The sequence below is a fragment of the Gobio gobio genome, assembly GCF_949357685.1.
Source record: "Gobio gobio genome assembly, chromosome: 3".
NCBI lineage: Eukaryota > Metazoa > Chordata > Actinopteri > Cypriniformes > Gobionidae > Gobio > Gobio gobio.
In genome coordinates this window covers 43,050,673-43,077,780 of record NC_137099.1, presented here as the reverse complement: position 1 = coordinate 43,077,780, position 27,108 = coordinate 43,050,673, and the positions used below count along the sequence as shown (strand labels likewise).

General features: G+C 39.0%; 1 protein-coding gene across 1 annotated transcript in view; it reads right to left on the bottom strand.

The window, feature by feature from the left end:
- Positions 1 to 1,036: 1,036 nt before the first annotated feature.
- vwa10.2 (von Willebrand factor A domain containing 10, tandem duplicate 2) overlaps positions 1,037 to 27,108 on the bottom strand; it is a gene marked incomplete at both ends in the record, with an annotated part of 39,240 nt that continues 13,168 nt past the window's right edge. The window contains 26 exons of the mRNA XM_079813216.1: positions 1,037 to 1,088; positions 2,691 to 3,160; positions 3,373 to 3,684; positions 3,852 to 4,123; positions 5,399 to 5,485; positions 6,260 to 6,415; positions 6,533 to 6,665; positions 8,669 to 8,878; positions 9,019 to 9,135; positions 9,392 to 9,504; positions 9,947 to 10,116; positions 12,217 to 12,403; positions 12,534 to 12,662; positions 12,757 to 12,850; positions 15,164 to 15,457; positions 15,748 to 15,882; positions 17,669 to 18,013; positions 18,150 to 18,421; positions 19,740 to 19,835; positions 20,853 to 21,005; positions 22,886 to 23,018; positions 23,213 to 23,407; positions 23,496 to 23,612; positions 23,846 to 23,955; positions 24,434 to 24,603; positions 24,761 to 24,947. Of these exons, the coding sequence (XP_079669342.1) occupies positions 1,037 to 1,088; positions 2,691 to 3,160; positions 3,373 to 3,684; positions 3,852 to 4,123; positions 5,399 to 5,485; positions 6,260 to 6,415; positions 6,533 to 6,665; positions 8,669 to 8,878; positions 9,019 to 9,135; positions 9,392 to 9,504; positions 9,947 to 10,116; positions 12,217 to 12,403; positions 12,534 to 12,662; positions 12,757 to 12,850; positions 15,164 to 15,457; positions 15,748 to 15,882; positions 17,669 to 18,013; positions 18,150 to 18,421; positions 19,740 to 19,835; positions 20,853 to 21,005; positions 22,886 to 23,018; positions 23,213 to 23,407; positions 23,496 to 23,612; positions 23,846 to 23,955; positions 24,434 to 24,603; positions 24,761 to 24,947 (4,709 nt within the window). The remainder of the gene's footprint in view (positions 1,089 to 2,690; positions 3,161 to 3,372; positions 3,685 to 3,851; positions 4,124 to 5,398; positions 5,486 to 6,259; positions 6,416 to 6,532; positions 6,666 to 8,668; positions 8,879 to 9,018; positions 9,136 to 9,391; positions 9,505 to 9,946; positions 10,117 to 12,216; positions 12,404 to 12,533; positions 12,663 to 12,756; positions 12,851 to 15,163; positions 15,458 to 15,747; positions 15,883 to 17,668; positions 18,014 to 18,149; positions 18,422 to 19,739; positions 19,836 to 20,852; positions 21,006 to 22,885; positions 23,019 to 23,212; positions 23,408 to 23,495; positions 23,613 to 23,845; positions 23,956 to 24,433; positions 24,604 to 24,760; positions 24,948 to 27,108) is intronic.

The window sequence follows — 27,108 nt, the reverse complement described above, 5'->3', positions numbered from 1 at the left end:
TAGCTTGGGACCAAAATGCTGACTCGCAAATTTTAGCCGTGTTTAATAAGTTTCTCGTTGTCAGAAGGGGAGAAAATATCATAAAACAGCGATAAAATGCTGTTTTAGTTACAATGCTAATATATATATATATATATATATATATATATATATATATATATATTAAAGAGGTCACTGTCAAACATGATTCTTAAGTTATTGAACTGTTTACTGGCTTTTAGTGATAGAGAGTCAAGATATGGAGCAACAGATGTTCCCCATGCATCATTTCCGATAACAAGTACCTCTGTCTTATCCTTGTTTAGCTGTAGAAAGTCATGTGACATCCACGATTCTATGCTTTCTATGCAGTCCAGTAGGGTGGAAGTTGAATTGTGGGCATCTGGTGCAAGTGAAATATGGTGAAAGGAAATAATTTATGGAACTGAAAGCATGTAAAGGTTAAATAATAGAGGACCTAAGATTGAGCCTTGAGTAACACCACAAAAAAAATGCCTGGAGGTGTAACAGAGTAACATAGTACCCAGTGGAACATATTATTCCCTGCTGCTTAAGTAGAATCTGAACCAGTAAAACCTCATAGACCTCCCAGCTCTGAAGTCGGTCGAGTAAAATCTCATGATCAACGGTGTCAAAAGCCGCACTCAGATCTAAAAGAACAAGGATTGCCAAGTTTCCTGAGTCCAAAATAACTTGCAGATCATTTAAAACCTTCATCAAGGCTGTTTCTGTACTGTGGTTTGCTTGGAAGCCAGATCAAATGTTTAATTTAGTGTATAGGCATTGAGATAGTTATCGAGATGTATATATGGATACAATTTTTGCAATTATTTTACAAGAAGTGGAAGATTAGAGACTGGTCTGTAGTTACTGAGCACAGAATAATCAAGATTACGTTTCTTCAGCAGGGACCTAACAATTGCAATTTTAAAAATATGTGTAAAAACTCATTGCTGTAGAGACTGATTGACGATATTCAGGATATCTGGTAATAAGCCATTCATAACTATTTTGAGAAATTTAGTGGGTAATGGGTCTAGAGGAATTCATATGTGATATGGCCTGTGTAAGTGTACAGGGGCTGACAGCTGAGAAGGAGAAAAGATTACATTGCTGGCGAGTTGGAGACATTACAAGTAGGACAAGTCAATTAAACTTGAAAAATAAGCTTTTCTGGTAGACCTCTTTGCGTTATTTAACATTTTCAGATGAGTCTTATAGGTATCATGATGAACTGTAAGCTTTGTGCACTTCCATTGCCTCTGCCCTCCCGGAGTCTCTTCTTAATTTTACAATGGATAGGCCTACTATTTCTCTATGGGGCTTTAATGGTCTCAGAGACAGTCTTTGTTTTTAAAGGGACAACAGAGTTAATACATTCAGAGAGCCTGGAACTAAAATTTTCAAGTCGTCATTCACTAAAAATAGCTGTTAAATGTTAGTTGCATATATTTAAGTCAATCAAAGATCGCATCAGGATGTGTAACGCCAATTGCAAGTTTGCCAAAACATGACAGTAATTTCTGTTCACTTCATCATTGAACTTCGTTGTCAAAAATATAGCTGTAATTAAATATCCCAACAGATACTTAACTGTTTTATTGGACTGTACATAATCCTAAATCTAGCAATATAATATTTTCCCTAATATACTCGTTCCTGTAATGAACACTAGATGGCAGCAATGTTTTTTACTAAAGCTCCAAAATGCCAACAGAGCCCATTGATTGAGAGCCAGATACACAAACCAAACAAGATTAAATAAATGGGGTAACCAGATTATAATTATATATACAATGTTTATTTTTAAACCAAACGTCTGTAATATTGTAGTTTGAATACCGATGTTACATTAAATGTTTTTCAGACCAGCATATTGGTTTCTGCATTCTTTTTAAGCATATCACTCTAAACATTTTAATCCTCTGTAACTCTTAGGAACAAGTACACAGGAACAAATGAGTAATAAGCATAAGAGAAATGAGTAATGCAATAACTACTATTTTACTACTATATACAGGTTCATAATAAATGTGAATAATGCATTAAATACAATTTATTCTAAAGTGAAGTTCATAGTAACCCAGTAGTAATGACTCAAGTATTACCAAATCCTTCATAATGAATTACTAATTATTTGGATCAGTATTCTAAAGTGAAAAACATGTTAATAATGCATTACTCATTTGTTCCTGTATTCATTAATGACGGAACAGTATTCTAAAGTGTTACCCTAATTCTCTTTGGAACATTTATTTGGGAGGAACGGACAGGATGTAACGCTGCTTCAAAGTGCAGGTTGGGCCCTACCAATTTATTTTATATAAAGATTAATTATTTCTGCAACCTCATAATTTACTACATCATATAAGAAGGGGAGCGAAGACAATTACATTTTTTTATTTTTTCTAAGAATAATATTTTTAAACAATCAGGAGAGGCTATAATAAATGTTTTCTATAATACATTTTCAATGATTATTGCACATATTTTCAATATTTTGTAAGAATTTATAATACAACCATGCTCTCCTAAATCTAAGCATTTTCACATGATGTAGACATCGATTAATGTAAATCTACATCGGAGGCATGTTTTTCTTATCTCATAATATAATTGAAGTTTCTACTCAACTAACGTTTCTCATATTCACATAAAAAACAACAATTAGGTTGCAGAGCAAAACAGACATTGAGAAAGACACAAAGTAGCCTCTATTGGGTGTGGTTATGATCGTGGTTGGTGTGGTTATGATCGTGGTTGGTGTGGTTATGATCGTGGTTGGTGTGGTTATGATCGTGGTTGGTGTGGTTATGATCGTGGTTGGTGTGGTTATGATCGTGGTTGGAGTTACAGAGGGACTCTTTATAGAAGTGAAACATGTGCCCACATTTCCCACCCTGTCCACAACTACCAGCTCTACTTCCTGAGAACAACAGGAAGCATTGTAAGACGCCACAGTCACATTTGAGCCATCCTCACTTATCACAATGCTTGTGCTGAGAGAGCCGTTCCCACGGTTGAAAGACACACTGGATATGCCTGTACCGTTACCATCCGTCAAGTTGGCGGAGAGTTCCCATGATGCATTACTGCATTCCCCAGGACAGTCCGCTTTGATGCTCACTACCTGACAGACAGGGCTTGAAATATCAGTGACCTGCCAAAGAAAATACAAAAAAATTATAATTGAAGTTAATCAGAGTCAATGAAAGGATCAACTGCTAATACTGTTTGCATCCAAAACAATGAGTCACGAAGAAAGCTATTCTCTTCAAAGGAGATCAGTTACAGTATAATGAAAATGCAACAAAAGTCAAACTGATGGTAATTATCAATCATGTCTACTTTTGCTGCTTTCATAACAGCTACCTTAGTCATAACGCTGAACCGCAGTGCCACGTAATTCGAGTCACCGGAGCCTGGATCTTCCGCTTCAATAGTGAGAGTAACATCTGTCCCTGACTTTATGTCGGAGGGTGTGGTCAGTGTTACAGTTCCCTGAGCTCTGCCCTCTGTCCCCACTTTCAGAGAGCTGGGGAAAGACACGTCGAAGCCACGGTCAGTCCGGGCTCGGATAGTGTAGTTGCTCCCTGTATCATTATTGTAAAGTTGAGAAAGTTGAGCCAATGTAAAGTTGAGATCAAAGGGAATTCCAGGCTCTATATTGCTATTTGGTTGGGCCTGCAAGGGACATAGTTAATATGGTTAGAAATATTGTCAATGTATTTCGCATATATATATATATATATTTATTTGAATATTCCGTGCTGGTTATACTAAACTTATATAAAAGTCATGGGTCAAAGATTTTTTGCTGAACTATCCCCTAAGTAATTTTGATTACTCACTGTGATGGTAACTCTAGAGCCTATTTGCTGTGTGGGTGACTGTCTCTGGAATGGACTAGGCAAAGATTGAGTCGAGTCATTCAACAGCCCTTTGAGTTGGACCACAAATGCCCCCTCTGGGATTCTGTCTACGTTCACCAGGAAGTCTGTGGCACCCACTGCTTTGACGGTTCCATTAACAACAACAGATCCTGAAGCTCCAACTAGAAGCACGTCAGTCACTGTGACTGAATCTCCTCCGGTCACAGAGACAAACAAAGTAGCATTCCGACCTGATCAGCAATTAGATTTTAAAAAAAATTCAGTTATGTTTAAACAATCCTGTTCAAAACTTTGGTGTCAGTAAGATTGTTTAAAAAACTAATACTTGTATCCAGCAAGGACAGAATAAATTAATTAAAAGTGACACATTAATAATGATCTCATAAAAGAATAACTGTTTTTAAAGGGATAGTTCACCCAAAAATGAAAATTAGGCCATGATTTACTCACCCTCAAGTCATCCGAGGTGTATATGACAATCTTCTTTCAGACGAATAATTATAGTTATATTAAAAAAGTCCTGACTCTTCCAAGCATTAGAATAGCAGTAATTGTTGCTCTGTTTTTGAAGTCCATAAGAAATGCATCTGTCCGTCAAATTACATGCTCCACACGGCTCCGGGGTGTTAATAAAGGACTTCTGAAGCGAATCGATCCATTTTTTGTAAGAAAAATATCCATATTTAAAACTTTATAAAGTAAAGTTTCGGCCGACCGCCTTCCGTGTTCAATTTATGAAAAAAGTGTTGAAAGTGCCCCTGCCGATCAAATGCTAATGGTACCAGGTACGATTGTCAGACGTCGTGTACGCATCTTGAATTGCGAGAAGGCACTTTCAACACTTTTCCAATGAAGGTGGTCGGCTGGAACTTTACTTGATAAAGTTTTAAATATGGATATTTTTCTTACACAAATGCTTCGATTCGCTTCAGAAGGCCTTTATTAACACCCCAGAGCCGTGTGGAGCGCGTTATTCGACCGACAGGTGCATTTTTTATGGACATCAAAAACAGAGCAACTATTACTGCTATTATAAAGCTTGGATTTAACTTTTTTAATATTACTCAGATTTGATTCGTCTGAAAGAAGAATGTCATATACACCTAGGATGACTTGAGGGAGAGTAAATCATGGGCTAATTTTCAATATTGGGTGAACTATCCTTTTAACATCGATAACAAGAAATGTTTCTTAAGAACCAACTCGGCATATTAGAAAGATTCCTGAAGGATCATGTGACAATTCAGCTTTACTATCACAGGAATAAATTACATTTTAAATTATTTTAAAATAGAAAAAAGTTATTGTAATCATATTTCACAATATTACTGTTTCTACGGTATATTTTATAAAATAAAAGCCTTGGTGGGAATAAGAGACTTCTTTCAAAAACACTTTAAAAATCTTACCGAAAATCTTTTCTTTTTTATTGTAGTGTCAAAAGAAATGATCAACTGTCTAGGAATAATCAAGAAGAAATATGGGAAAAAAAGATAGCATCATACCGATGAATGGACGATTGGCTTTCGGTGTGAAGTCACCTCCCTCTAACTGATCCACAAAGTTAAAGAGAAAGTTCACAGAACTCTGACCTGCAGTAACAGTTAAAACATAGTGAATGTAGCACAACTTTTGCAAGATACAACATTATTGCAATCTTCCAAATGAAAACATTTGACTGATTTGCTTTTCAAAACAACCCATTCTCACTCCCAAGGCGTCAAAATCTGAAGCATGGTCAAGTGCCTTCCACGTCACAATGAAGACGCTACGACATCCGAGAGCCAATGCAATTTCACTATGAAATCTGATGTAACGTTTCTTCGGGCGGGAATTTTTTAAATTTGAATGTGTGCATGATCTTCGGTGAATGGAAATGCTGACCGCTTTTTGGGATTTTTTTCACACAAATCAATCGTTTGGCCTCGGAACACTTGGAATATTTGTACTTTTTGAATAAATTGTGCATGCAGTCGTATCTGCCTGTTATATCTGTGTTTTATATCATATAATAAACAAATGGGTAGGTTTAGGGATGGGATGGGGTTGGGTTATGTTCAAACGTGTCTAAATAACGTAAATAAATAAATGTAAATGCAATTATTTATTAAATTGGCTGAATCACACTCCAACATGTCATAATGGCAAAATCATAACCCAATATATAATTTCACCGTGACGATAACATTCCCATGCCGAACACGTCTGTGTGTGACGCCAAAGGTTTCTCATTGAAATCAATGTTTGTATGAATGTTTGTAAAACTAAGATCAAGATTAAAAATAAATGCAATGATAATAATAATACATTTGATTAAAAATAACGCAATGAGGTTTACATATCTGGCAGATAAAAAAAAACCTTACCAGTGACTTTAAGGCTGTAGAAGCTTGTAGAGTCAATGCTGATCATCCATTGCATCCCTGTCTGGTTGTAAGAGTTTAGTTTTATTCTCCTTAAATTCCCTACAGTCAGGATGCTACCCAGAGGACCATTTGCAACTGAACTTGACTGAGACACACCTGAAAGGCAGGAGAAGCATAGCTTATTTTTAACATTGATTTTGGCATCTGGATTTTTGTATTGGAGAAAATAAAACCCTCATATCAACACACAATGTCCAAGTTGTGTTGGCTCACCTGTAGGGCTGTAGAGGGTAAAGACTGGAGAGTCTCCAGTGACATACACAGTCACATTGGACAGAGACGGATCCAACACAAAAGAAAAGTTTCCTGCAATGGCTGGACTTCTCACGACCTGAAGAATAGTCACCTTCAAGAAACACATAGAGATGTTTTCAATGTTGCAGTGTTTCACAGCAAAATTCCAAATTGAAACAAAAAAAAATACAGTGCATCCGGAAACTATTCAAAGTGCTTCACTTTTTCCACACTTTGTTATGTTACAGCCTTATTCCAAAATTAATTAAATTCATTATGTTCCTCAAAATTCTACAAACAATACCCCATAATGGCAATGTGAAAGACGTTTGTTTGAAATCTTGGCAAATTTATTAAAAATAAAAAAACGTTTAAAAAAACATTCGGTGCTTTAGCACCAATTACAGCCTCAAGTCTTTTTGTGCCTATTTTGGGCAGTTTCTCCCATTCTTCTTTGCAGGACCTCTCAAGCTCCATCAGGATGAATGGGGAGTGTCGGTGCACAGCCATTTTCAGATCTCTCCAGAGATGTTCAATCAGGTTCAAGTCTGGGCTCTGGACATTTACAGAGTTGTCCCATAGCGACCCCTTTGTTATCTTGGCTGTGTGCTTAAGGTCGTTATTCTGTTGGAAGATGAACCTTCGCCCCAGTCTGAGGTCCAGAGCGCTCTGGAGCAGGTTTTCATCAAGGATGTCTCTGCACATTCATCTTTCCCTCGATCCTGACTGGTTCCTGCTGCTGAAAAACATCCCCACAGCATGATGCTGCCACCACCATGCTTCACTGTAGGGAAGGTATTTGCCATGTTATGAGCGGTGTCTGGTTTCCTCCAGACATGACACTTGCCATTCAGGCCATATGTCTCTACACTTCATTTTCCTGGTTAAATAAACACAAGTTGTTTACTTACTTTTTAATGAGTCTTTCATTCAGGCTGATTCAAGAATGCGCATGAAATCAAGAGGCGGGATTTATCGCCAATCATATCCAATCATAACCGATCATATCCAATCATAGCACGACTTTGGCGGGTCTGTCGAAAGTCAATGGGCTCTGGCAACCCGCTGTAACTTTACCTGCGGGTGTCGCTGTTGAACAGTGTTACTTTATAAAAACTAGTGATTTTTATACTTTTTAATGTAACATTTTTTAATATTTGCAATGTTTTATTTTTGTAAAAATTTTTTTGGAGGATATAGAGGAGGCAGTGTCAGAATAAGCAGTCAAGCAAGACACACGCCACCCATAGCAGCGCATTATGGCAACCACATTTCAGACTGACAGATACGTAAAAATTAAATGGAAATTTTCCGACTTTTGAGCGCTTTGTTGCTGTTTTGTACACATTGTTATATTAATTTTGATTCAAATTCTGTTTTATTGACCAAAATATTATTGATGATTGTTGAGAGGGGCACTTTTGATTAATTTTCAAAAAGGGCGGGGGCTCGAGCCCCCAAAGCCCTCGCCTCTGCATGTGCCTGCCTCTCTCCACAGAGAAACGCTGGAGCCCTGTCAGAGTGACCATCGGGTTCTTGGTCACCTCCCTGACTAAGACCCTTCTCCTCCGAGGGCTCAGTTTGGCCGGGCGGCCAGCTCTAGGAAGAGTCCTGGTGGTTCCAAACTTCTTCCATTTACGGATGATGGAGGCCACAGAAATTTTTCTGTACCCTTCCCCATATCTGTGCCTTGATACAATTCTGTTTTGGAGACAATTGTCTTGGACTTCATGGCTTGGTTTGTGCTCTGACATGCACTGTTAACTGTGGGACCTTATATAGACAGGTTTGTGCCTTTCCAAATCATGTCCAATCAACTGAATTTACCACAGGTGGACTCCAATCAAGTTGTAGAAACATCTCCAGAATGATCAATGGAAACAGGATGCAACTGAGCTCCATTTTGAGTGTCATGGCAAATGCTGTGAATACTTACGTACTTTTTTTATATACATATAAATTTGCAAAGATTTCAAACAAACTTCTTTCACATTGTCATTATGGGGTATTGTTTGTAGAGTTTTGAGGAAAATAATGAATTTAATATTTTTTTTTTCTAAAAAAAGGCTGATTTTACTTTTTGAGCTTTCTCTTTAAGTCATTGTCAGAACGTACCAGGGCTGAGGTAGATGCATCCGTAATGACTGCAGTGGCCTGAGACAGCATAGCCCTTGTGACCTCTATGGTCTGTCCACCAGAAATATGAGCCAGGTCCCTGTACAGCTGTATGTCTGACAGAGGAATTGATCTGGAATTAAACTGTTGAGATTGTGGCACATCCCGTCTTTTACGGAATGAGAAGGGGTTAGTCAACATGAAAGTGACCTGTATGGCAGGGAGAAATTGCAGAGAGCAGAGAGAAATGCAGAAAAAATGTCAGTTAATTTCAATTCAACAACACATTAAATTAACAGCAATGATGTATACATGTGTATACAGAACAGAAGTGATCTGCAGGCACTCACTCTTGACTTGGTGCGTTCTATCATGGCCTGAATGGTGCTTTTTAATTCTGAGTCCTTTGCTGAAGCATCAGTGAAAACAAAAATGTCTGATGATGGAGGAGCACCTGCTAGTGCCAACTGGAGAACCATGAGGAAATAAGATAAGAGGACCTCAAGATTATTAAAATTTCTCAGTCTGGCTTTATCTTAACCCAAAAACCTAAAGCTCAACCCAGCTGAGATATTCACAATGATTATTTCAGTAATATAATCTTCTATACGGTATCAGTGTGAATAGGAATGTTTTTCTCAGTTTAAATAAAGGTTTACAAAACTGTCCAAAAGACATATATGTAAACACAGCACACACACACACACACACACACACACGCACCAGCAGTCCTGACAGGCACATCTCTGGAGTGTCTCCTCCACCTGATGCTGTAAGGGAATTGATTCTCGCTTTGAAAATATTTGCATCCTCAGTCCTTATCAGAGGTCCAAAATCTGTATGGCACAAACACAGAACACTACAGTTCTGCAACAACACTGCAACAATAATGTTTTACATAATTTAAATTGAATAATATATACATATTCCAAATGGGTGAATAGTTTAATTATTCCATCGATTTTTACTTGATACAAATGCCTCAATGAATGTTTGTTGCATTCAGGCTCATTTGCGCACACACATAGCGGGCAGGCATTCGTGTTGACAGCGTGATCAGCCAATCACAGCATTACCACGCCACGCTTAAGGAGCTCAGTGAGTGTCATCACTGGTGTCGCAATGGGACAGTGAGTGCATACTGTATAAGCGGTCATAAAAATGAGTAGTCTATAGCATATGAAATCTCAAATTTCATAATTTGTTATTTATTTCCCTGTTGATTATTTTTTCAATCAACACAATGTTTTGAGGCACTGCCATACACAATATGACTACCTGGATCATTAAATGGGACTAGAATGTATTCTGAAGGTTCTTCCGGTGTGCCTCTCCTGCTGTCTATGATACTGAAGGACACTCTCTTGGCCTCTGCGATGTCATTAGACATACTGCCCGTGGTGTCAATCACAAAAGCCAGAACTGAAGTCTGACTGAGGCCCATCAATCTGAGGAAAAGAAAAAAAAACAAATACAAATGGCTAAACCTGAAAGCAGTACAGTTTTCTGACTCTATAACTAAAGTATTTTGTGTATCAATCAACCAGAATTCTAGCCTGGTCTTACCAGACTCTCGTACATTTCATTTGTACAGAGAGTCTGGCCACTCTCCATTGACAAGCGTTTACTTCCTTAAAGGCGGGTACTCTGTTGAAGTTTAAAACTGTTGCATCTGCCCAGAGCCTCTCTGGATCTGCCATAACCAATCGCTAACGTTTGGTCGTGACGTATGTCATGCGCCGTTCCCCTCTGTTTCTCACATGGAAGTCCGTAAAAATCATAGACAAAATAACTGCAGATTGTGCAGCTACCTCAGTGATAAAACCTAAAACTCGTGCATTCGGATTGTGATTTATTCACAGTGGAGGGGAGAGTTTTGGGATCGGGAACGCGCTGCTCACGTGGTCCGTAACATGATTGCTGTAAATAAAATGTCATATGCTTGGTATGATAAGAATAAATGCTGCCGTAAATAACGGCCCAATTCAAATGTTTACGTGCTTTTCTTCCTTTTATTTTTTGAGCGGTGATGAAATATATTGCTCTTGAACTTGCCAGCATTTGAAGAAATAGATGTCTAGAAATGCATCCAAATGACAGCGAAGCGCAACCGTACAGTGTTCTGCAGTCGTCAAAAAGGATATGAATTTTGAAGTGATATATTCTTGAAAACTCAGAGATGTGGATTCGGACAGCAATTAAATGACCACACAACCTTTTTATCTAAAGCAGTAGATCATTCGGCCAGGGATTTTTACACGGGTGGTGGGAGACGGACGGCAATAAAATCACTGACTAGCCCCTGTAAATGATGACAATGCCTTACGACCGCACGCGAACAATTAACTTACCGGGGCTTCAGCCAACTCCTTCACCACTAACGGAGTGAGCTGGAAAATCGAACTTTTCCCGAACCCCGTGGGGAGGAGGGCCACAACATCATGGCCACCAACAGAATTCAGCAAAGATTGTTCTTGCTCCGGCTTTAACTTCTGGATTTTCGGCAGCGGTGCCACAATGGAATGAATGGCTTCGCTCGCATCTTTCTCCGCCGCCATTACTGAACTACAACTCAAACTAGCGCACGACATCAACGTCATCGCTCTCAGCCACTCCCTCTGTTCGCTGATTGGACGGGTAAAAATTTGTTCGGAGAAAACCTAAGAATATACCGCAGTCCCAGATGGAGTACTGAAGGAAAATGAAAATTGAATGGAAGTACGTAGGAGGGCGGAGCCAGGTTACCAGAATTTACCCCTATAAAAAAGTGTGTTATTTTTACCCAGCATTTTTTAGAGTGTAAAAGCGGTCTTTGATGTGTAAAAGTGCTCAGAGCCACATCAGGTTCTAAGCAGACGTACGCACTTTTCCTTTTGGCAGAGTGTTGGAGTACTGCAGGTATTTGGTAATCTAAGCAATTCTTGCAGCTTGCCATTTTCAAGTAAAGGATTTAAACGTTGACTGGCATTATGAAATTAATTAGGGGGCATTTACAAGGCAGAGATCTGAAACCATTCACCTGGTCGAAATTTCAAGATCATTTGCGATTTATAGATTTCACATCTGGAAGAGAGGCGTACGCAAATTTTTTTGTGGAAGGATCGTAAGATCAAATATAGGACGTATAAGTAGATATAAGTAGAGTTAAATCTGGTAGGCTACATCGCCATGTTACACTCTAAAAAAATGCTGGGTTAAAAACAACCCAAGTTGGGATGAATATGGACAAACCGAGCAACTGGGTTGTTTTAACCCAGCGGTTGGGTTAATGTTTGCTTAAAACAACCCAATTGTTGGGATAAAACAACCCATTCACTGGGTTAAAACAACCCAATTGCTGAGTTTGTCCATATTCAACCCAACTTGGGTTGTTTTTAACCCAGCATTTTTTTTAGAGTGTACTTTGACCAAAGTGACGCACCTGACCTCATAATTACGACTTCCAACTCATAAATATGAACTTTCCAGAAAGACTTGAATGCTTAATCATTTCTCTTTTTACAGAAGAGCCCAAAACTATTTGTGGTATAAAAGGAATGTCCATGTACCGAAGAAAGCCTTTGTTGCCTGTGGCCAGTCGGATGTCTTGCAGCAGTTCCATAGTAGCGTTGATGGCCATGTCAGCAGCACGCTGGTGAAGGAAGCCATGACTTGAGCTGATTTCATCCTTATTGATGCCTCCAGTGGGGTCTCTATAACTGGTCAGGTCAATTGAGCCGCCATGGCTACACTTGCCTGAAAGAAAAGGATGTCAGCATATAGACTTATGGTCCCAAATTCAAACATCCTGTGGACTGTGACGATATACAGGAGTTATAATTGAAAGGCGGATCAACACTACACATGGGATGCTAAGCTTCCTTACCTGCAGGTTTTATGAAGGAGAGAGTGCTGAAATATCCTGAGGTTAGTTTCTTATTCAGCAATATTTCTGGGAGAATGTTATCCCTACAGTCTTGCCCAATGCAGTTTTTGCATGTTGGTGTGATGCGGTCTGTACATACAGATAAAAGATACGAATGTGAAATTAGTTTCTAAACGCTTGAGAAATTGTAGAATGAGGGTAGGCTAATTGTATTTTGTCATACCTGCTAGATTGTTGAGAGGAAGGTCAGGTCTGATCAGAGTGCTGAAAGGAGCAGTGCTTCCCAGTTCCACCCAGTTACTGTGGCTATAGAAATCCTGCACACAAACATACACTTGTGACCAACAACACAGTGTTTGCATATTTCACACACACACACACACACACACACACACACACACACACACACACACACACACACGCACGCACGCACGCACGCACGCACGCACGCACACACACACACACGCATTTTGGGCTTCTATGTTTTAGTCTTAGACACAGTACCGTCGCAAGGGCTGTGCCAAGTGTCCGACCGCACAGGGCCTCGCGCAAAGTAGCCTATAAAGTGAAAGCTGACTTGATGTAAAAGCCAATAGTTAAAGTTTATGTTTTTGTCCTACAAAATACTATAATAGTTAAAAGACATAGCTAAAAAATTCCATTGTGGTGCTGTATTATTCTGCTTGTTAAAAATTTATTATGCAGTAACGTATTTCTCTTTGTGTGAGACTGTGCGTGTGACAGTGAGTCATGCGCATACATGTAAGTCAGCAGGCATCTCATCGCACGTCAGTAGAGAGCTTAATTCAGTCCATTCAAATTCTGATTTTAGCCGCCTCTGAAATGGGTTAAAACATAGATATTAGGCTACCTAAGAAGTTCAAGTAGGCCTACATAGGCTACACTAGAAATCTGCGCTCAGTGAAGGATGTGCATTTATTGCATGGACAGAGAATGCATGGACGCCTGCATTTCACCTGACGGTAGGCTACGCACAAAATATTTTTTTATTTAACACTATAAAGTTAAATAACCATATAGCCTAACTATTACACACCTTTCGGAGCATCAGTGCCGCAGAACGAGTAAAGCCTACTCTATCTCTAGACGTTTTAAATGTTTTAAATCTGAAAACTGCAAAAAGGAACGAAATTGTCAGACATCCATTTAGCGCATGTTTCAAACAATTAAAAAACAGCGCTTGTTGTTCTTTCAATATACTGTCTGTTTATTTTACTGACTGAAAAATCGTTTCAGGTGATTCAGTGAGAGAGCAGTCCAAATTCATTCAAGTGGATTCAGGCCATTGTGCAAAAGCGTTTGACCCATTCATAATTTAGAACATAATTCAAGCGTCAAAATGTGCTCACTGCGCAGTTCAGTTACAGTTTAACTTCTTGAACCTAATGCTGTTAAACTGAATATACGATTTTTTTTCTTAAATATCCACATAAACAACAAATTGTTCGTCACTGTAGCAACAGTAGACCCCCGTTAATATAAACCTACCCATCATAGAAAACTTTCAGCATTTTTACATTTTCAAATAGTATGATTTATAAGCTGTTTTCCTCATAGGGGCCAACAAGATCAGACATTTCAAGTATCACTATCCTTATTGTTATTTACAAATCAAATATTAAAAATAGGCTAATCCTGTCTAAAATCCTAAAAGTAGGCTATTTATACACTCTGTGCTTGTCAAACATAGTGTAACATGTATAATTCATTTGCGGTGGTTAAAGTAAGTATGGACTTGACCAGAATTAACTTCAATCATAAAAATCACCTTGAGAACTAATTAGTTCACAAAAGTTCTATGAAAGCTCTGGCATCATGTTGCAGATATTACTTGGTTTAACAATGCAATGCAATTAAAAAATTTTCATTCAAACAAACAAGTTAGGCTAAGTGTCCAAAATTGTTCTTGGGGACAATATATACTAGAGGGATTTGAATTATTCTAGACAAGCGTTGTTTTTTTGTTGTTGTTTTTTTTACAAGAATAGCCATTTTAAAATACTGAAAAAATTAAAAAATATATATTTTACCTGGAAATCCCATTGAAATTGATTATCTCATTTACAAGAGAGACCAAGGTAGCGGCCATGCAAACTCGCAATTAAAAAAACAACATAATAGGGCTACAACACTTATTTAAACAAAGAGGTCTTTTACAAGAAACAACCGATTGTCTTAAATTCATCAATAGAAACAAGTGTGTTCAAATGTAAATCTTTTTGCAAATTATTCCATCATGACCAAGGTGCAAAATAGGAAAAAGCTGTTTTTCCAGAACGGTCAAAACCCAGGGTACATTAAAAAGCAACCACTTGGAGGAACGCAACTAGTAACTACCAGAGCTACAAACAAGGAAGGTTAAAGAGGTAATAATACATCAAATAAGAGAAGCGTGAATCGGCACCTCCATATAAATAGTACTAGAAACAACATGGGTTCGATTCCCTGGGAATGCATGAACTGATAACATATGCATGCAAGTCACTTTGGATAAAAGTGTCTGCCAAATGCATAAATGTACAAAAAAAACACAAATATAAATACTGGTATAAAGCCATCTTAAAAAAAGATTACAAACCACCCTACTATAATCTCCATTCATAACGTACCTGTAGAGTATGACATACAGCCCCCAGTGTGATACGAGCAGAGATGAAGCTCCCCTGCTGCACGCTGGCCTTTACTGCAGCCAGGCCACGAGTGATGAGGTACCGGCCCTCACCGAAAGCCTCATTATCGATGTGATGCGCCGGACTCAGTGCAAACACTGCATCTATGGCTGCATTGCTTAGATAAATCTCTGCTATTGATGAATAAAAACCCAGTGAAGAGAGGGCAGAAGATGAATGAGGAGATGTTGAGCAGGCTTGTTGGACTGCAGATGGAGTCAGTCTGTTGTTTATCTGGAGGTGTGGAAAGAGGAGGATAGTATTATTATGAAAAATATAACTCAAATCCCCTCTGTTTTTCAGTTTTCTATTTCTGTGTAGCAATACTTGAGACTTAGCCATTTAAAAAAAAAAAAAACAGCAGTTTCAAAATTCTCATTTGAGGTATGAATAATTATGTTGTAAAACAAACTATGAAAGTCTCTACAAGGATTCTTAATCACAGACTCTTTTTACTTGTGAATAATTTATCTTCCTGGTTCTAAGAACAATTTGTTTGGTTCACTCTCATGTTCTTTTCTTACAGCCAGTGTAAAGTCTCGTCCCTGGGCAGTGGCTATGTCCCGGCACACTTCTGCTGTCTTGCGAAGGATGGCCATCTGAGTGATTTCTCGATGGGTGACGGAGCCATCGTGAAAAAGAGGTTTGAATGCTGCCACCTGGGGGGGTTGAAACAGGGTCCCCCAGAGAAGAAGTACTGCCACCACAACCAGTGAAACCATGACTGCCCACAATAATAGGTGCTGTGTGGAAATTCAGTTTGAAAATCTTGATGACACATTTAACTAAATATTTTTAAAATAGACAGTTAACTTGAATATCTTTAACTGGAAATGTCCTCACAAGATATTACATATTACTCAATCAGAGAAAATTTGTAAATAACAAGAGAATTTTTTGATTACCTTTTCACAGATTTTGTGCGTATACTGTAATGTATGCACAGCCTCTGTCCCCTTTATACAAGTGATGAATGTCTGCGTCACACATATGTCATGAAAATTAGAGATGCTAAATTTAAATGCTTCCAGTAAGGGTGTGTGGGTTACTAAGAAACTCAGTAAGGAAGAACGCTTATTTCCTTACTAACCCCCATTGTTGATTGTATTAATGATCTGTACCAATGAGTACAATATTGCATAATGTTGCAAACGTAAAACCTGATGTCATTCCAAGGAATCTTCTTGATGTATTAATTTGCTTGGAATGCTTCAAACATTCCCAGAACTTCAAAAATCACAACATGTCGGTGTGGATACTGTACTTCGGAATCACAGATTCTATGTCTTGGAAGTATGACCAAAATAAGAATTTTCACTGGAAAATGTCATCCTGGCCAGTAAGTAACATGTCTGCCACTTTTGTTCTGACCAATTGAGAAAAAAGCATTAAAGCAATAAATCGCGCTACCAATGGTGATTAAATCTAACGATCGCTTCGCTCATATCACATCAAATTGTGCAAATTATTATTTTTGTTCTCAAATTGTTAATGTTAACAACATCAGCATTGCGTGACTACGTGTATTTAGTGTGTGTTACCGTTATCTTTAGATTTTAATTTCTGTACAGTCTAATCTTTTGCTTTTGACTACAGGTGAATCTCCAGTTGTCCCTGATGGTTGTTGTTTTGGACCTTTCTGGATTACAATCCGCCATCAAAATTATACGTTTAATTATTCCAGCTGCTGAGAGAAAAGGCTATAAATGATCCGCCACCTGCAGCATCCTCACATGCGATACTACTACTACAAGCCGGACTCCTTCTTTATGTATACAGACATGACGTAATGACGTAAAGAAACTCAGTAAGGAAGAACGCTTATTTCCTTACTAACCCCCATTGTTGATTGTATTAATGATCTGTACCAATGAGTACAATATTGCATAATGTTGCAAACGTAAAACCTGATGTCATTCCAAGGAATCTTCTTGATGTATTAGTTTGCTTGGAATGCTTCAAACATTCCCAGAACTTCAAAAATTACAATCATACATGTCATTTTATTCATTCAGTCCTCCCAAAATGTATTATTAACTCACTCATGTGACAGGAGTTCAGTGAGGTCCCTGAGCCAATGAGAGGCTGAAGGAGAGTAGAAGCAAATATAATAAGGAAAACTAACACAATGCCCTGAGCTTGCACAATACTGCTGTCCCTGATATGAACTTTGTATTTATTAAACTTTAAAACAAGATCAAACAAGATCAAGATTATAATCTACGCTATTGTTGAAACCACAGTTTACCCAAAAATCTAGTCTCAAAAACACCTTTTTACTACAGAAAGTGAGAGTCAAATTTCAATAGTAAACCTTAACCTTGATTCTTAAATATTTACACTTTTACACCTGACAAATCAAGACAAGAAAAGATAGCAACATGCAATGTTACAGTACATGCTGTGCTAAAATATTTGGAATCATACAAAATGGGAAACAAAAACCAGGAGAAAGAAAGACATGAAAAGCGAGTAAAATCCACTGAAAATAGCATTTGCTGTGGAGACGGTGAGTTGCACTATGGCATAATTCAGGTCGTTGGATCCCGGAGCTTCTGCCTCAATAGTGAGTGTGACATCAGTCCCGGACTCGGTATCGGAAGGTGCAGTCAGTGTGACGCTTCCCTGAGCGCTTCCTCCTGCCACAAGGTTCAGAGAGCGAGGGAAAGACACGCTGAAGCCCAGGTCAGTCCTGGCTCGGATTGTGTAGTTGCCTCCTGTAGTGTTAGAGGTCACTGTGAAGTTGAGACTGAATGGGACTCCAGGCTGTGTAATGCTCTGCGATTGGGCCTGTGGAGGAACAGATATGGTTAATGTATGTTGTTTGTCTCATGCTGTGATTTTTTTTGTTCCAATCTGTGATGTAAATTTGAGTGTTTTTTTGTTTGTTTAATAATTGTTGTAAATCTTCTTAAATCTTTCTTACCGTGATGGTTATTCTAGATCCTTTATATTGGGTGGCTGACTGTCTCTGGAAACGACTAGGCAAAGATTGAGTCAAGTCATTTAACAGCCCTTTGAGTTGGACCACAAATGCCCCCTCTGGGATTCTGTCTACGTTCACCAGGAAGTCTGTGGCACCCACTGCTTTGACGGTTCCATTAACAACAACAGATCCTGAAGCTCCAACTAGAAGCACGTCAGTCACTGTGACTGAATCTCCTCCGGTCACAGAGACAAACAAAGTAGCATTCCGACCTGATCAACAATCACAGAAGTATCAGAACTAGGCTTCTATATGTATGTTTTGTGACAAACAAGAAAACATTTTTTCTAACTTAAAGCTGCAGTCCGTAAGTTTTGCCTTTTTGTCGCCATCTCTGTTTGAAACCTGCAGTTGCAGTTATTTGTGGAATTATCGTCTTTACGTTGGGTGTGCATCGGCATGGTTTCTCAGGGCAGATGAATCTAATGTTTAAAAGGAGGAGACGCACCGGTGTGGATACTGTACTTCGGAATCACAGATTCTACGTCTTGGAAGTATGACCAAAATAAGAATTTTCACCGGAAAATGTCATCCTGACAAGTAAGTAACATGTCTGCCACTTTTGTTCTGACCAACTGAGAAAAAAGCATTAAAGCAATAAATCGCGCTACCAATGGTGATTAAATCTAACGATCGCTTCGCTCATATCACATCAAATTGTGCAAATTATTATTTTTGTTCTCAAATTGTTAATGTTAACAACATCAGCATTGCGTGACTACGTGTATTTAGTGTGTGTTACCGTTATCTGTAGATTTTAATTTCTGTACAGTCTAATCTTTTGCTTTTGACTACAGGTGAATCTCCAGTTGTCCCTGATGGTTGTTGTTTTGGACCTTTCTGGATTACAATCCGCCATCAAAATTATACGTTTAATTATTCCAGCTGCTGAGAGAAAAGGCTATAAATGATCCGCCACCTGCAGCATCCTCACATGCGATACTACTACTACAAGCCGGACTCCTTCTTTATGTATACAGACATGACGTAATGATGCAAAGACGAACGGCGGAAGCTCAAATTTCCCACAGAAATCCACCAGTACCACTCAAATTATAACACATTATTACAAGTTTACCGTTGTAAAAACGGGCTAAGGTAAGGAGATCGTTTTGAACACTGGCTGGTTATATACTCGCTCAAAAATGTATTTTTAACCAAAAAAAATTACGGACAGCAGCTTTAAGATGCGGTCACAAAATTGTGATAGTTCTCTGTCACTAGTGTCATGATGTAATCCAGAGATGGGTAATTTCGGTACTTTTGGGCCCCTGTCCTGCAGAGTTTAGCTCCAACCCTGATAAAAATTTAAACAAAACTCACCTGCCTTTGGCTTTATAGTAATCCTGAAGACATTGATTAGCTGATTTAGGTGTCTGTAGGACAGACCAAAGTTACCCATCTCTGATGTAAGCTCACACAGAAGTCACTTTAAAACCAAGCAGTATTATTTTGTAAAAACCTGGTGAATTTAAGTCAAAAACTTGAACACAATTGGTTTGGAGAATGGATGGATGTATGATGTTATACCAATAAAAGGCCGGGTGAAACTCTGTCCCCATGAGTCTCCATGACCTCCCTCAATTATCACCACAAAGTTAACGAGGACGTCCACAGAACTCTGACCTGTATTCACAATTAAAGGAATTATGAATTATGAACAGGCATATAGGTGTTATTTATTTATTTATTTATTTTTACTTTTTTGACAGAGTAAAGATTATTTTCTGTGATAATTGACAGGATAAGAACTTAATTAGTATTTTACCCCCATTGTTTAAATGTACATGGCAGGAAATCACCACCAGAAACTTAGTGGTAAATATTCCATGTCCAATACCACATTTTATCAAAGCTTTTCTAGAGCTATTTATTGCAAAAGCTATTAGTTCACCCAAAAATGAAAGTTACCCCATGATTTACTCACCCTCAAGCCATCCTAGGTGTATATGACATTCTTCTTTTAGACAAATACAATCGGAATTATATAAAAAAATGTCCTGGCTAATTCACTTGAGGGTTAATAAAGGCCATCTGAAGTGAATCAATGGGTTTGTGCAAGAAATATTTCCATATTTAAAATGTTATAAACAGACAACAGACCACCTTCCGTATTCAACTTACAAAGAAAGTGTAATGCCTCTCGCAGTTCAAAACGCTTACGCTACGTCCAACGTCATCGTCACGCCAGTTACACTTTTTTCGTTAGTTGAATATGGATGGCGGTCCGCCAGAAGCTAGATATTTTACTTTACAACGTGTTGAATATGGATATTTTTCTTACAAAACATCATCGATTTGCTTCAGAAGACCTTAATTAACCCCCCAGAGCTGAATGGAGTACGTTTATAATGAATGGATGCAAATTTTTGGGCTTCAAATTTTGGGCTGCCATTTACAGCCATTATAATGCTTGGAAGAGCCAGAACATTTTTTTTATACAACTCTGATTGTATTCGTCTGAAAGAAGAATGTCACACCTAGGATGGCTTGAGGGTGAGTAAATCATGGGCTAATTTTCATTTTTGGTTGAACTATCCCTTTAAGTTAAATTGCAGGTGTAAAAATATATGGTAAAAAAAAACAACAACAACAATATCGGTAACCTTAAAAGCAAGCCATACGCAGAAATAAAAACTTTACCGATGACTTTCAGGGTGTAGGAGCTTGTGGAGCTGATACTAATCTTCCATTCCCCTGTCTGGTTGTCAGAGCTGATTTTTAATCTCTTTAGATTCCCAACAGTCAGGATGCTACCCAGAGGACCATCTGCCACTGAACCTGACTGAGACACACCTGAAAGTGGCATTCATTAAATCAGATGTTAATTGCATAATAATTATCATATAATCTTAATGACTCGCCCTCATGTTGTTCCACACCCGTAAGATCTCCGTTCATCTTCGGAACACGGTTTAAGATATTTTAGATTTAGTCCGAGAACTTTCTGTCCCTCCATTGAAAATGTACATACGGTATACTGTCCATGTCCAGAAAGGTAACAAAAACATCATCAAAGTAGTCCATGTGACATCAGTGGGTTAGTTAAAATTTTTTAAGCATCAAAAATACATTTTGGTCCAAAAATAGCAAAAACTACGACTTTAATATATTTAATATAATATATACCAAAATATATTTTCGATGCTTCAAAAAATTCTAACTAACCCACTGATGTCACATGGACTACTTTGATGATGTTTTTGTTACCTTTCTGGACATGGACAGTATACCGTACATACTTCTGTCAGGTCCACTAAAGTCAAAAAACACAATAGACAAACATTTAGTACAATTTTTTAATTGCATATTTTGTAAAGATTTAGATTTGGCGGTATGGCTCTGTTCTAAATTCCCCATCCTTTCATGAGCTCCATGAAAAGCCAAGACAGGGAACAGCAGCAGATTCTGGGGACGACCTCCCATTTAACTGGGAGGGCAGAGCAAATCCCCCATTTAGAACAGAGCATGCATCAATGACAACAGAATGACATGATTAAGTTAGCAATTTAAGGAGGAGCTGGGGAGGAGGTGGGTTGCAAAGCAGCATGCAGCAGAAGCGTCCAAGCAGGCAGATTGAAGTGAAGCTATGCTTAAGTAAGCCGCCCTGTTTGAGAGAAGCCAATTGAGAGCATAGGATCAGCTGAAACAGATCAGCTGAAAGAGGGGCAGAGTTAGAATTTCCCAATCAGCTGATTGACTACGTGGCCTGCCAGAACTAACGCTGGCGCTTGATATTTGCAATGGAGGGACAGAAAGCTCTCGGACTAAATCTAAAATATCTTAAACTATATTCCGAAGATGAACGGTGATCTTACGGGTGTGGAACGACATGAAAGTGAGTCATTAAAGACATAATTTTCATTTTTGGGTGAACTAACCTTTCAATGGCAAAGCCCAAACATGCAATGGAGCCTTACATGGTTACTCCACCCAAAGATTTAAATTCTCTTATCATTTACTCTTCCTAATGACATCCCAGATGAATATGTCTTTCTTTCTTCAGATAAACACAAACAAATAATTTTAGAAAAATAATTCCTTTGAGTACATAAAATGCAAGTGGATGGGTCCTTCAAAGTTTATTCTTCACAACAGTCACAATTGATGAATCAATGTCTTCTGAAGCAAAACGATGTGGGTAAGAAAAATAATCATATTTTAAACTTTTTAAAAGTAAACCATTCCTTCTGGCCAATGATTACAGGTTCCTGAGAGCATTGTGAAGTTCTACATCAGCATGAAGCTCACGTGAGAAGTGGTATAAGGAAGCACAAAGAAACATAATTTATTGCGCAAGTTTCTCTACACGCTTACATCACGCTTCACAACATGCTGACATTTACGTCAAACATGAATTTATGTATGCCAGTCAACCGGAAGCAATGGCTTATAATTTAAAAAAAATTTTAAATATTACTTTTTTTCCTACCTACACATATCATTTAGCTTCAGACAACATTGATGTATCAACTGTGGCCGTAAATTACCCATTATGGGCTCATAGAGATGCACTATATTCTAAAAATCTTTCTTTGTGTTTATCTAAAGAAGGAAAGTCATACACATCTAGGACAGCATGAAGGTGAGTGAATGATGAGAGAATTATGAAACTGATTGATTAATCGCATAGGCTACTGTAGGTGAGCATTATGTTCATTGATGCACAGGCTCACCTGTAGGGCTGTAGAGGGTAAAGACTGGAGAGTCTCCAGCGACATACACGGTCACATTGGACAGAGACGGATCCAACACAAAAGAAAAGTTCTCTGCAATGGCTGGACTTCTCTCTACGTAAAGAACAGTCACCTTCGAGAAACACAGGTTTCACTGCATTTGAGATTAAAAGAGTTACCCCAAAGAGCAGCACTCCACAAATTAAAGCATTTAGATTAGGTTATAATTGGTGGTATAAAGCAAATTACACTTACATTATAAAATGCCTGTCTGTATAATAATGATAGTGGTATTGTTAATAAAGTGATCTCATTGTTGAAACATACCAGACCGGTGGCGATTACATCCATAATGACTGCAGCGGCCTGAGACAGTGTAGAGTTTGTGACCTCTATGGTCTGTCCACCAGAAATATGGGCTAGGTCTCTGTACAGCTGTATGTCTGACTGAGATACTGTTCTTGATTGCGAGACGTTCTGCTGACTACGCGACGGGATTGAATTTGTCAGCAGGAAAGTGACCTGAAGTGTGGGAAGAAAGAAACAAGATATCTGTAACATAACTGATCCCAACTGAAGTAACAAATCAAGCAGTTCTGCAGATACTCACCGTTGACTTGGTGCTTTGTGTCATGGCCTCAACTGCGCTTTTTAATTCTGTATCCTTTACTGAAGCATCAGTGAAAATAAAAATGTCTGATGATGGAGGAGCTTGTGTCAGTGTCAACTATAGGTTCATGAAAGGATGAAACAGAAAAAGGCAATCATTTTTAGCATTATAACAACGTTCTGCCTGGCTTTGTTGTGGATATTAAAGCTTAACACAATTATTTCCTCTAAATCTAAATTTTCATAACATCTTATTATGTGCAAACAAAATTTTATTTGTTTGAGTGTACTGGTTTCTACATTTCTCAGCATGAATGAAGGTTTACACTACTGTTATACACACACACACACCAGCAGTCCTGAGAGACACATCCCTGGATTTGAACCATCAGATGCTGAAAGGGAATTGATTCGCTCTTTAAACTTATCTGCATTTTCAGTTTTTATCAGAGGTCCAAAGCCTGTGAAAAACACAAACACATCACTACTATAGATGGTTTAAATCTATGGAACAATATATTTTATCCATATCTACATGTTTATATAAAACTTGGACCCACTTTATTTAAGTGTCTTTAAGTACTATGTACTAACATTTAAATTAATAATTTGATACAATGCGCTTATTGTGTAAATACATGTTTTTACAATGTATGTACCTATATGTACTTAATGTATATAGCTACACCCTTCCCTTATACCTTAACCCACCCTTAAACCTATCCATACCACCAAACCTGTCCCTAACCTTACCCGTATCCAACCTCAATCAATAGTAGCAGAAGTGTTTTGTAATACAAAATGAATACAATAAGTATATTATACCTAATTGTATTTTTTTTTTACATGAGTACATAGGAGTTAAATACCCCTAATTTAAAGTGGGACCAAAAATATAATGTGACATAAATGTTTTCATTTTAAGCACAATATGCCTACCCTGGTCATTAAATGGGACTATAATATATGCTGAAGGTTCCTCTGATGTTCCTCTCCTGCTGTCTATGATACTGAAGGACACTCTCTTGGCCTCTGCGATGTAATCAGACATACTGCCCGTGGTGTCAAACACAAAAGCCAGAACTGAGGTCTGACTGAGGCCCATCAATCTGAGAGAGAGAATGGACAAAGATTAAAGCAATAATTTGCCCAATGTTGATCTAATGTGTGCATCATCATCAGTGTACAGTGATGTAATTTTTCAGCCAGCACAAAAGGTTTCTTCCTTTAATGCTACTAAAGTCCCACAAGTTAATAGTCTCATACCGAAGAAAGGCTACATTGCCTGTTGCTACTCGGATGTCTTGCAGCAGTTCCATAGTAGCGTTGATGGCCATGTCAGCAGCACGCTGGTGAAGGAAGCCATGACTTGAGCTGATGTCATCCTTATTGATGCCTCCGGTGGGGTCTCTATAACTGGTCAGGTCAATTGAGCCGCCATGGCTACACTTACCTGAGAGAGAGTTAAAGGGATAGTTTACCCAAAAATGAAAATTCTGTCATCACTTATTCACCCTCAAGTTGTTCCAAACCTGTATACATTTCTTTGTTCTGCTGTACACAAAGGAATAAATTTGAAGGCATGTTTGTAACCAAGTAGATCTCGGGCCCTTGACTTCAATAGTAGGGAAAAAAAATACTATGGTAGTCAAGGGGCTGAGATTTGCTTGGTTACAAACATACCTCCACATTTCTTCCCTTGTGTACAGCAGAACAAAGAAATGTGTACAGGTTTGGAACAACTTAAGGGTGAGTAAATGATGACAGAACATGATTTCTGATGATCTTCCTAAACCCCTCAATGGTGACTGCATACAGTTACCTCTTTTTATCTTTACCATTCTTGAAGTACCTTGACAGTGAATATACTATAATGAAAAATTTGAGAAAATTCAAAAAGTATAAACATTTATTTTATTCAAACCAGACAATTATGAGAAGTGGTTATAAGGCCTAACACAATTCCTAGATTTGAACAAAAGTCTGTAAAAATGTGTCTCACGGTGGCTATAATTTTCTATAAAAAGTCTTTATTAAACCAACAACGGAAACCAACAACTTAGGAAATTGTAAGAGCTAATCATAAACAACCACAAAACATAGATGATACCAGACAGTGAACAGACAGAACTCAGGGTTTAAATACACAGGAAGAGTAATCAAAATAAGTACGAACAGGTGAATTAAATCAGTAACTAATTGGGGCACAAAGAACACAGGCAAACCAGTGGAGAAAACACAGTGAAAACAACAGTTTTAACAAACAAACAGAACATATACGTTACATTAGTCCCGCGTTGTAACAAGTACAACTGAAGAGGGAGGGAGGGGGCTTTGGAGGAGGATTAGGGGCTGGCGAAGGGCAGGACACTGGAGAAGATGATAGAGGGAGAGACAAGGGCAGCAATGACAGGAGGAGGAGCCAGGAACAGAAGTAGCCAGGCGGGAACCCAGAGCACAGCCAGGAAGATGGACCATGGCAGAGTCGAGGGAGGAGCTATGGTAGATACTTGGCTGACAACACAAGGGGGATAACTGGTGGAGACAAAGCTGATAGAGGAGGAGACCCAGGTGGAGCTGAAGATCTGATGAGCCCACACAACATAATGGTTCTGGAGACCGAGGTGGAGCCACAAACACGAGCGTCCAAAGCCCATAAGTTCGTGGCACAAGCAGAGGGATGTCAGACCAACGCAGAGCCAGATGGACTAGGAAGCCTGGTTGAGCTGAAAGGATGATGGTCCCAGGTGGAGCCGAGAGAGGGAGGAGCCAAGGTGGAGCTGACAGGTCGATGAGCTGAGATGGAGTGATGGACTCAATGGCTGGAGGCAAAGCCATGGGATCCTCTTTCCAAGGCAGAGCTGATGACTGGAAGATCCGAAGCGCATCCATGCAGCTTCTAGGAGTTAACAATGGAGCTGACGGGGACCAGCAGAGGCGGGTTTGACGGACTGGCTGACTTTTAAAGAGGATGCGGCAGAGGGAGGCTGGGTGGGAACTCTGGAGACACTTTGAGACACAGAACACTTCAAGATGGGCGGAATCAGTGGGGCACAGGAAACTTTGAGGTGGGCGGAACCAGCGGGGGCATAGGAGACTTTGAGCTGGGCGGAACCAGTGGGGGCATAGGAGACTTTGAGCTGGGCGGAACCAGTGGGGGCATAGAACACTAACTTCAAGATGGGCGGAACCAGTGGGGCACAGTAAACTATGAGGTGGGCAGAACCAGCGGGGGCACAGGAGACTTCGTACTGGATGGGACCAGCAGGGGGGGTGGGGGGACCATCTATGGTATTGCTGGCTCACACACCTGGTCATACTCTATTACCCCTTTTCCACCAGAATGAACCGGGTGCTAGTTCAGAGCCAGTGCTAATCCCAGTTCATAGTTGGTTCGACTGAGGAGCCTTCTAAGAATCGTTTGCTTTTCCACATGCAAGTTTGTGTTCGTCTTGTTGACCCCGCCCCCAGCGCCTGACGCAATCAGTTCTTACTTCTAGCCCTGTTCTAGCCCAGCAATGTTTTGGTGCTACTTAAGAACCACTTTTCTGGGCTCGGAACTGGGGCTTTGGGTGTGGAAACACAAAGAACCGATTTGAAACTAGGCTCTGGCT